Genomic DNA, 11,864 nt, shown 5'->3' with positions numbered 1-11,864 from the left:
AACGAATGATTGATGAAAAAAAATTTCAAGGTCTAAATCAGGGTATGACAATAGTGTTTAAGTCTTTGGTTTCCTGAACGTCTGTCACCTTTGACAGGTGATCAGAAGAAGACAAAATATCATCAGAGTCTAATAGTGACCTCTCATAATTTCCCCGATCCTTATGTTGACTGGATTTTCAAAGTCTGAATCTCCAGAGTTTGGATCTTTAGAGATTGACTTCATTCAGAGTCTCAATCTTTAGAGTTTGGTCTTCAGCTTCTGATATTTTAGAATCTGGATCTTTAGTTTCTCTTTAAATGTCCATTCTCAATATCAGTACTAGGTTCTCTTCATAAATTTTAGTCTTTGATCCTGCACACTTGATCATTTGTTAGTATACACCATTATTCTTTAAATACTTTGTTATCATCAAAATCTCTCTCTCTCTCTCTCTCTCAGTATATATATATATATATATATATATATATATATATATATATATATATATATATATATATATATATATATATATATATATATATATATTTATATATATATATATATATATAACTTAACGTTACTCTAGGTATTCTTTTGACGAATTAATTTAACTTTAAAAATCTTATCCACTTTTTAACATATACAACTACACTGTCGATCACGTAATTAAATCATCACTTACTAGAAAAAGTATATAAAAAATAAATTATTTGTAAATTATGTAATGTTGCGTTGCGTTGCATGTAGGATGTGAAGGTGAGAAAAACAAGAAATTGGGGTTTGAATTGTTTTAGAAAATAAAAGCTTTTTCAAAAATAAGAACACACAGAATTTTATACTAGTTCGCTTAGAAAATAAAGTTACTCCAGTCCACCCGACCAAGGTGATTTCGCCTTCAAAAAGGCCTTAATCCACTAATCTTGAAAGATTACACAACCAAACGTCTAAGAGAATGATCTCTTAGTCCTCTCAAGTATACAGACTACGCAAAGTCACTTGAGGAACAAAAGCAATTTAGTAAAATAAATTTGTAATAGAAAGTGCTTCTAAGAGTAAGCAAGTATTACAGCAAAGTATTTGAGCAAGAGTTTTCACGTATGAGCAGCAACTCGTGAAAATTGAGAGAGAATATGAATGACTTTTTCTGCGCGTTGTTGTTGTTCTCTCAATGAGGTAGATTGTCCTTTATATAGTAGTGAGAAGGACCGTCGGAGTGATGACAGAATCTTGGTCTTTGATGAGCATTCAATGTCATTACTTCTGTGTTTCTTGCCATAACCATTTTGTCTCCCTGAATAAATTCTTTCTTAAAATAATTCCTTTCCATATAGAGAAATTCTTTCCGTTACTCTTTCTGGATTTGGTGAATCTTCATCAGAGTCTTGTTGTACGGAGTCATTCTTCAGAAGAAGAACATGTCTGACTTCATCAGAGCTTCTCAGAGTACTAGTCTTCTAGATCATCAAAACTAAGACCAGTGGATGTTAGAGCTTCTGGTTCTTTTTACTGTATGCTTTGCTTAGATTCAGAACTTTTTGGGCGCACTTCTTCCTCAGATGCATCTGATCTTTTAGCACTTTGTATCTGATCAGTGTTTGTGTCTGATAGAATGATCAGAGTCCTTCGTTGCTGTTCAGAGTCCTGCACACTTAGAAAAATTTCGTTAGGGTGCCATTTTTGGTTTCATCCTTTGTTATCATCAAAATCCTGGAATTCTATTGTAGAACTGATTTTGTTCTTACAATCTCCCCCTTTTTGATGATGACAAAACAATTTTAATTCACAGATGAAATAGTTTTTAGATAAGAGTTTTAGATCAGATGGAAGTGAGCTCCCCCTGAGATAAGTCTGGGAGTTCAGAAGTTCTTACCGGACCTTCCATGATATGTTGTTTCTAGCTACTCTCTTGCAAATTTCTAAGTCAAAGCATTAGAAACAATGTTTGCAGAGTTCTGATAGGAGTTAGATATGTTTTCACCAGAGCTGTTTTTAGTTCTCCCCCTTTTTGTCAGAATAAAAAAGACTTAGCAAATATATATATATATATATATATATATATATATATATATATATATATATATATATATATATATATATATATATATTCACATAGCAGGTACAGATGCCAGAAATACAAAAAAACAAGAATGCAGAAAACAACAAGCAAATCAGAGCAACAAGCAAAAGGAAAAGAACACATAAACAAGTCCTAGGTGCCTAAGGGTTTGGAGGTGGAGGCATCCTCTGGAGCAGCTGGGTCAGCAGATTCTGAATGTTGACATTTACTGAGTCCTGTTGATCCAGTCTGGCTCGGACTTCTTGTTGTTCTTTCTGAAGTTCTTCAAGGGTCTTTAGAACCGGAGGGACAAAAGTGGAGGGCTCCCCCTGAGTCAGAGCATCCTGTTCTACCCTGGTGGCAGACTCTTCAGCTAGGCGTGCTTCAGCTTCAGCGGCATCTTTGACTTGTGCTTCAGCTTCAGCGGCAGCAACGACATCAGCTAGAGCTTTGGCTTCAGCTTTCTTTATCCTTTGCAGTTCTTCTTGCTTGGCTTGAACCCAGTCGCTATCTTGAAGTGCCTCATCACAGGAAGTAGGCTCGATCAGAGATACTAGTCCCAGAGGAGTTTCTTCAGGTACCTTGAAGGTTGACCTAGTTCGGATAGGTTCATCCTTGCTTCCCAGAATCAACTCTTCAGATATGTTGAGGCGACTTTTAGCTTTCTTTGGGATTGCTGGGGATTTAGTTCCTTCTGAAGTTTGAGTGGCAGCTGCTTCAAGTGCTTTGATCTTTTCGTCAGAACCTGCAAGAGTAATCTCTAGATCTGCAAGTTTCTCAACTAGCTTTGACTTTTCAGGGTAAAGCTTATCATCAAATCTGACGTGAATTGATTCTTCCACAATTTTGGTTTCTGTGTTGTATACTCTATAGCCTTTAGAGCGTTCTGAGTATCCTAACATAATGCCTTTTTGTGCTTTTGAGTCAAACTTGTTCAGATGTTCTTTAGTATTTAGAATAAAGCAAGAGCATCCAAAAGGATGAAAATAAGAAATGTTGGGTTTTCTTCCTTTACACAGTTCATAGGGAGTCTTCTCCAGAATAGGTCTTATGGAGATTCTATTCTGAATATAACACGTTGTATTTACTGCTTCAGCCCAAAAGTGCTTAGCCACATTTGTTTCATTGATCATGGTTCTGGCCATCTCTTGGAGTGTCCTATTCTTCCTCTCTACAACCCCATTTTATCGTGGAGTTCTAGGGCAGGAGAAATCATGGGATATTCCATTAGAGTCAAATAATTCCTCAAAAAATTTATTTTCAAATTCCCCACCATGATCACTTCTGACTCTGATGATTTTAGAGTCAAATTCGTTTTGAACTTTGGAACAGAAGCTAGTGAATACAAAGTGAGACCACTCTTGTGCTTTAAGAATTTTACCCATGTCCAACGACTAAAATCATCAACAATAACTAGTCCATATTTCTTTCCAATGACTGATGTTGTTTTCACATGACCAAATAAATCAATGTGAAGAAGTTCTAGAGGCTTAGAGGTAGAAACAATATTTTTCTTTTTAAAAGATGATTTTGAAAATTTTCCTTTCTGACATGCTTCACATAGAGCATCTGAAGAAAACTTCAGCTTAGGTAGACCTCTGACTAACTCGAGTTTATTTAGCTGAGATAACTTTCTCATGCTAATGTGGCCCAAGCGTCTATGCCATACCCATTGCTCTTCATGAACAGACATCAAACATTTTACATTTTGTTCTTTTAAGTCCGAAAGATTTATTTTATAAATATTGTTTTTCCTCTTTCCAGTGAATAGGACAGATCCATTGTTTTGATTTATGGCTTTACATGTTTTTTGATTGAAGATTACATCATAACCGTTATCACTTAATTGACTTATTGATAACAGATTATGCATTAATCCTTCTACATAGAGAACATCAGATATAGAGGGAAGAGTACTATTACCAATAGTTCTGGAGCCTCTGATCCTTCCTTTCTAATCTCCTCCAAAGCCTACGAATCTAGCATCTTTAAGTTCCAGGTTTTTGGAACATATACTTTCTTCCCGTCATGTGTCGCGAGCATCCAGAGTCCAGGTACCATGACTGGTGTTTTAACTCTACTGCATAAGATATCTGCAACATAAACAATCTTATCATTTGGTACCCAGAATCTTTTGGGTCCTTTGTGATTAGTTTTCCCAGAGTTTCTTAACACTTTGGGTTTTCTAGCATTATTAAATCGTTGTGCTTGTGTATGTGTATAGTGATAGGAAAATGGAGATTTAGGTTGGTCATTAGTAGAACTTTTATCTTCACTAGGATCATACCCAATTTCTTTTCTATTGTTCTGACTGACCCCATAAATCATGGATGCCATTCTGCTCCTCTCTATCCCATTTTTCATAAACTTTTGAAAAGATTTTTCATATTCATAAATTATTGTGTTTGAAGTTTGTGGAGCTTGAGATAACGCTTCTTCAAGTTTTGAGCATTTTTTCTTTGTTGAATCTCTTTCTAATATCAAGGTTCTGTTTTCATCTTTTAGTTCTAAAATTTTTATCTCAAGTTTACCACATTCTTCTAGAGTTTCTTCAAGCACACCTTTTACAGCCTTAAATTTTTGTTTGAGTTTCTGATATGAGTTTAGAGTTTCAGATAGGCATGATTCTAGGTCAGATCGAGAAAGTTCAGAAAATACCTCTTCGGATTCAGATTCTTCATCTGAAGTGTTCTTGGAGGTGGTAGCCATGAGTGCCACATTTGCCTGTTCATCAGAGTCTGATTCTGATGAGTCAGATTCACTGTCGTCCCAGGTAGCCATCAGTCCCTTTTTGGTTCTGAAGGATTTTTTCTTGAAGTTCTCTTTTCTGGAACTATCTTTCTTCAACTTGGGACATTTGTTTCTGTAATGACCTGTTTCTTTACATTCATAACACGTAACATCTTTGTTAGATTTACCTTTTGAGGTGATTCTGATCGATCTCCTTTGGATCTTAGTTTTCTGAAGTTATTATTCCTTTTTCTCCAGAGTTGTTTTACTCTTCTGGTCAGAAGGGATAATTCTTCCTCATCGTCAGAATCTTCCTTTTCAGAGTCATCAATGTCTTCTTCTTCAGCCTGGAAGGCTTTGTTCCTGTCAGACTTGCGCCTTTCTGATATGGACTTTAGTGCTACATACTTGATCTTCTTCTGAGGCTCATCTTCCTCCAGTTCTATCTCATGACTTATGAGTGAACTGACAAGTTCTTCAAGGCTGATGTTGTTCAGATCCTTTGATAGCTTTAAGGCTGTGACCATGGGTCTCCATTTCTTTGGCAAGCTTCTGACTATCTTTTTGACATGGTCCGCAGTTGTATATCCTTTATCTAGCACTTTGAGACCTGCAATTAGAGTTTGAAATCTAGAAAACATTACCTCTACAACTTCATCATCCTCCATTTTGAAGGCTTCATATTTCTGGATTAGAGTCAGAGTCTTTGTTTCTTTGACTTGAGAGTTTCCTTCATGAGTCATCCTCAGGGAGTCAAGTATTTCTTTAGTTGTTTCCCTGTTGGTAATTTTTTCATACTCATTGTAGGATATGGAATTGAGAAGTATCGTTCTGGCTTTGTGATGATTCTTGAATTCACGCTTCTGATCATCTGTCATTTTGTTTCTGGGAATGGCAACTCCAGCATCTGTTACAGGTGGTATGTAACCAACTGTGACAATGTCCCAGAGGTCAGCATCGTAGCCCAGAAAGAAACTTCCAATTCTATCTTTCCAGTAATCGACATTCTCTCCATCAAAGACTGGAGACTTAGCGTTGTAACTATCTCTTTCATTGGTGTTGGCCATAGTTTTTCTCGTTCTGGATCTCTCTACACTGTTAAGTGTTTGATTAGAAAATCAATAACAGAGCCGAAGCTCTGATACCAACTGAAGGTGAGAAAAACTAGAAAGGGGGGGTTTGAATTTTTTTAGAAAATAAAAGCTTTTTCAAAAATAAGAACACACAGAATTTTATACTGGTTCGCTTAGAAAATAAAGCTACTCTAGTCCACCCGGCCAAGGTGATTTCGCCTTCAAAAAGGACTTAATCCACTAATCTTGAAAGATTACACAACCAAACGTCTAAGAGAATGATCTCTTAGTCCTCTCAAGTATACAGACTACACAGAGTCACTTGAGGAACAAAAGCAATTTAGTAAAATAAATTTGTAATAGAAAGTGCTTATAAGAGTAAGCAAGTATTACAGCAAAGTATTTGAGCAAGAGTTTTCACGTATGAGCAGCAGCTCGTGAAAATTGAGAGAGAATATGAATGACTTTTTCTGTGCGTTGTTGTTGTTCTCTCAATGAGGTAGATTGTCCTTTATATAGTAGTGAGAAGGACCGTTGGAGTGATGACAGAATCTTGGTCTTTGATGAGCATTCAATGTCATTACTTCTGTGTTTCTTGCCATAACCATTTTGTCTCCCTGAATAAATTCTTTCTTAAAATAATTCCTTTCCATATAGAGAAATTCTTTCCGTTACTCTTTCTGAATTTGGTGAATCTTCATTAGAGTCTTGTTGTACGGAGTCATTCTTCAGAAGGAGAACATGTCTGACTTCATCAGAGCTTCTCAGAGTACTAGTCTTCTAGATCATCAGAACTAAGACCAGTAGATGTTAGAGCTTCTGATTCTTTTTACTGTATGCTTTGCTCAGATTCAGAACTTTTTGGGCGCACTTCTTCCTCAGATGCATCTGATCTTTTAGCACTTTGTATCTGATCAGTGTTTGTGTCTGATAGAATGATCAGAGTCCTTCGTTGCTGTTCAGAGTCCTGCACACTTAGAAAAATTTCGTTAGGGTGCCATTTTTGATTTCATCCTTTGTTATCATCAAAATCTTGGAATTCTATTGTAAAACTGATTTTGTTCTTACAAGATGGATCCTAATACTTATGAGTACGACTAAGCATGGTAGATTGGCAGGGTTCTTACAGGATGGATCCTAATTCTATTGTAAAACAATATATATATATAATTTTTTGAATTTCTGATGGTGCAGTGCATATAAGATTTAGGATACAATACGAAGACATGCATAAAAGAAAATATAGAGCATACGAGGCATATGGTACAAGAATCAAAATAATTAAACTTTTAAAAATTTGTATTGATTTTATTAGAAAACAATAGAAATTTTATTTTCTTCTGTGTAGATAGGATCTAAACAATATTAGACAAAGATGTCATAGTTATACATACTCTAAAGCGCAACCCAACTTAAACATCTAAATCAAACAATTCTTCATTGTGCTTTGCCCTCTTTGATATTAATTGACTTTTAATTTTACTAAATAGTATGTTGGATTTTATTAATTTAATATTAATTGACTTTTAATTTTACTAAATAACTTATTAGTTGAACTTAATTTTTTTTACTATTTAATTCTATAATAAAATATATATTAAAATTAATATATATATATATTTTTTAATATTTAATTCCATCATAAAATATATATTATATTTATTATAATTAATATTAAAAATAATTATGAGACCATAACAATTATATTAAAATAATATTATTTATCAAAATTAAATAAAATTTATAGTACATCATTAAATTATATATATATATATATATATATATATATATATATATATATATATATATATATATATATATATATATATATATATATATATATATATATATATATATATATATATATATATATATATATATATATAATTTTGAATGTTAAAAAAATCTGCACAAATCTTGTCAAAATGGTGTGGTTTTAGATTTTGTTAGGATGACTAAAAATAGACATCGCAGTCTAACGGAAGAACAAGACGGACGCAATATTTGACATATGAATCACATCTTGAAATACGACAATAATACTGAAAGCATTATTATTATGACTGAAATTGAAACAACGCGGTTTAAGAAGATTTGTCGGATTGTGCAGAAAGAACAAAAACATATTCAAGGTATGACTGTATGTGATTCCAAATAGGTGATATATTTGTCTTGCCCTCACTTTTTCACTCTTCACATTCACCTCATCTATTATGAATCAATGACTAAATCATATTGTAAAATTGATTATATATAAATACATAAACAATTCATTTAACCTTCTCATCATAATCAAGGATTGTTTTCCAATGGACCACTATCAACAAAAAGGTCAACCTTGTTGTTCAACAAAAATCGAAAGAAAGATTATTGAGAAAAATAGGAGAAATAAGATGAAGAGTCTCTATTCCAAACTCAACTCTCTTCTTCCTAACTACAATCCCAAGGTGCAGCATCATCTCTCTTCTATTTCCATCAATATATATTATTGTTTTATAATACTATATAATTTGTTATTATTTTTCATTTCATGCAGGAAGCTTTACCGTTACCAGATCAGATAGACGAAGCTATAAACTACATTAAGAGCTTAGAGACAAGTTTGAAATCGGCGAAGGAGAAGAAAGAAAGTTTAATGAGAAACAAGAGATCGCGTAGTGGCTGTTCGAGTTCTTCAAGACCAAAAATAGAGATTCATGAAAATGGTTCTTCTCTACAAGTTATTGTAACATGTGGGGTTGACGAACAGTTCATTTTCTGTGAAATTATGAGAATACTGCATGAAGATCACGTGGAGGTCATCTCTGTAAATTCTTCACTGGCTGGAGATTCGGTTATTCATGTTGTGCATGCAGAGGTATATACATACATGGATCTATTCTTTAATCTTAATAATTTTTTGCAAAGGAAATTAACATAACTAATCTTATGATTGATTTATTTTGTTTGATAATTGCTTTTCTGTAGAATCCGCGGTCATTGTTTCAATTTGGAGAGACCAAAGTAGGTGAGAGATTAAAGAGGTTTGTGAATGGATCTATGAGCAAGGTGCAATTAATAGAGCCTCCATTGTGGGATTTTGAGATTGGAAATGAGACTTGGGATCTAAATTCTATAGTAAACAAGTATTTACCAAATTCTTAATGAAGAGGAAGAAGAAGAGATGCAACAAATGCACTGCAGACTGTAACTAATTTATGTGTAGCATATAGAACCTTTTGAACATGTAGTATAGATTTTGAAAATTTGGCGAACTATAAATATTTGCCCTAATTTTCTTAATAGGTGTTTATTTAATATAAGTGTCTTCTTGTGTACTTTTTTTAATAGCAAAACATAAGTTATATATAAATAAAATTAAATATTTATAAAGGAATAAAGAGAACCAGGCTACACAGCTCCATGAAAGCCTAAGACAAAACAACAACCAAAAGAGATGGTGACAGAAGGTGATGAAGAGATTGGTAGATCGCAGCATGTTTAGGAGGAAGAAGAGAGAGATGGTGTGATTAAATTCATTTAATGGCATAAAAAAGTCTGTTTATAGTGCAATATCTAAGTCACCTCTGCACCTTAAACTACTTTGATTAGGATTTAGGGTTTTGTTATAGATTTAAGAAAGATATATATATATATATATATATATATATATATATATATATATATATATATATATATATATATATATATATATATATATATATATTTTAAGAAATAATTTTCTTGAGAATTTTTTTATGGTGAACATTTTGTTACTCTTTGAATTTAGTTGGATATATAATCATCATTCAATCAAATAATATTATTCAATGCTACTGATAGCTGACAAATTTCGGCTAAAGAAGAAGTCTGGTCGATTAGAAGGTTCGTCGGAACAGGAGGTCGACAAGGGAATTGGACAATCCAGGGTCGACGTCAGAAGGGTCAGTCGAAGTCGAAGGATATCTCCATGAGAAGGGTGATCATGGGTAGCCGAAATGTGGGTAGATATCCACGTATATGGGAGGAGTGAGCCGACATGTGTCATCTCAAGAAAGATTTGTAACCTCCCGACGGTTACTTTTTATTAGTATTCAAGCAAGTCTTAGGGATCATTTCAAAAGGTGGCATTTTAGTATTTTGCAGTAGGAGTACACTTGAAGTACCAAAGCATTTACGAGAAAAGAGTTATCTCCCTACAAAAAATGTAATATCAAATTGTCTTTACCTTGTTGTTTTTACTTCTACCAGCCTTTTGTTTGCTTTCTATTTGCATTTACTTTACTGTGTTTCCAATTTACTAAGAGTTGTATCCACTCCTTTCTGAATATTCCAAGGAGTTTGTCTACTAAACCATCATACACTTAACACTAAGTCTAGGACATTGTAGCCGGTCCTGCAAGTAACCTCTCATAGGAAGGTCAGGGATTACTGGCAAAAAACAATTGGCACATCTGGTTGGACCCCGAACTGTTTAGTGTATGCGACTACGCAGTGGAAAAATGACGTCTCCTCGACCACACGAAGAAACGTCTTCGGGAGACACGACGACGTCACACACGGCCAATGTCGGTTCCAGCATGGCGCCGACAGTTTCGACAACGTTTATAGGGCCAATAATGACACCGTGCCAACTACAAATGTCGACACCAACAACAATGGGAACTTCTGGGCAATACCATCCCAGTTTTACAGTCCCCATTGTAAGACCCCAATTTTGACCATAAGATCCCTCATGCTAACTCATCATATGCATTGGCGTTGGGATCACACCTTGGCATCCTTTTTACCCCTCATTCATTGGGTTTGCATTGGGAGAGATCACCATGCATCATTTGATTGTATCATACTTTGTATTTTATCATTTACTAACCAAAATACCAAAAATATGTCTTTGTATAAACTAACTCCTTTGTAGGTAGAGCACATGCTCACCTTTGATCTGTCAAACTCACATCTAGGATTTAAGACCCTCATTGCAAGGAGCTCAATCAAGATTTGGTTTAATATGGATCTAGGCATCATATATGAATCCCCATGGTCTTTACATGTTATTTTGATCAAGAAATCATCAAGAGTTTGGAGGTGGTTTGCCTTGGAAACCCTAATTCATCTAGGTATCTTGTGTAACTTCTTCAACAAGCTTCTTCAACAATTGATCAAATATTTCAAGGGATACTTCAAATTTCATCATCTTATGCATATATGATCCTCCATGAGTCCCAAAAGTCAATAGAATATCAAGCTAGCTAGTTGGTTCATGGTGGTTGACCAGAGGAATTCATCTTATCAAAACTGGGGTTCCTTAGACCCTATCTCCTACAATTTTTGTCATATAAAAATTCTTCCAAGAGAAACATTACTCTAAATGACATCCAAACAACTTTCATGTTGAGGTCTAGAGATAGTTTTTCTTGGAAAGTTTATTTTTATGGTGAAATATTATAGGTCATTTTGTCTAAACCCTAATTTAGAGGTCAACTTCCCAAGGCCATAACTTGCTCAATTTTTATGATATGAAAGATATTCAAGTTGCAAAATCAAATTCAAGATGTCTACTTCAACTTTGATATTTGTAGGATGAGAAAATTAAACTTTTATGTGCATGTGATATGAGGATACATTATAGGTCATTTTGGACCAATGCCATTGAACAAGTGATTTTCCTCAACTTCAAAAATGCATAACTCCTTCATGATGAATCCAAATGAGGTCAAATTTATGACAATTTTGAAGGACTTTGAGATAGCTACAACTTTGATTAAGGAACTTTTCTCATTTGAAGCTCACATAAAAAGTTAGCCAAGATGGAATAAGTGAACATATGGCTTGACACTTAGGAATTTTTTTGACATGTTTGATTTTCCCAACTTCCACCTTAAAATTTATCATGATCCAAACTTCAAATGAAAAAGTGTTAAACATGAAAGTTATTCCTCTTGATCTAACCTTTCTAAAAAGTCCAATTTCATCCCATTTGGATAAGGTATGAGTGACTTGCGTATGGCTTGAACATGGATGACCATTTGGCATAATTGAACTTG

General features: G+C 34.2%; 1 protein-coding gene across 1 annotated transcript; it reads left to right on the top strand.

Annotated features, from left to right (window-relative positions):
- The first annotated feature begins 8,066 nt into the window (after positions 1–8,066).
- On the top strand, positions 8,067–9,433 carry LOC127086898 (transcription factor bHLH162). Its single transcript, XM_051027722.1, has 3 exons — positions 8,067–8,288; positions 8,378–8,698; positions 8,809–9,433. Exons 1-3 carry the CDS (start codon positions 8,151–8,153, stop codon positions 8,983–8,985), a joined length of 636 nt encoding a protein of 211 aa, XP_050883679.1. The 5' UTR covers positions 8,067–8,150; the 3' UTR covers positions 8,986–9,433.
- Positions 9,434–11,864: the final 2,431 nt, after the last annotated feature.

This window comes from Lathyrus oleraceus, chromosome 5 (genome assembly GCF_024323335.1).
Source record: "Lathyrus oleraceus cultivar Zhongwan6 chromosome 5, CAAS_Psat_ZW6_1.0, whole genome shotgun sequence".
Classification (NCBI taxonomy): Eukaryota; Viridiplantae; Streptophyta; class Magnoliopsida; order Fabales; family Fabaceae; genus Lathyrus; species Lathyrus oleraceus.
This window is presented reverse-complemented; position numbering and strand designations above follow the sequence as displayed.

Bases quoted from the DNA above. Each gene is read 5' to 3' on its own strand.
- LOC127086898 (XM_051027722.1), top strand. From the start codon at position 8,151: ATGGACCACTATCAACAAAAAGGTCAACCTTGTTGTTCAACAAAAATC. The intron at 8,289-8,377 runs GTGCAGCATCAT...CATTTCATGCAG, and splicing joins TTCCTAACTACAATCCCAAG to GAAGCTTTACCGTTACCAGA. The intron at 8,699-8,808 runs GTATATACATAC...GCTTTTCTGTAG, and splicing joins TTCATGTTGTGCATGCAGAG to AATCCGCGGTCATTGTTTCA.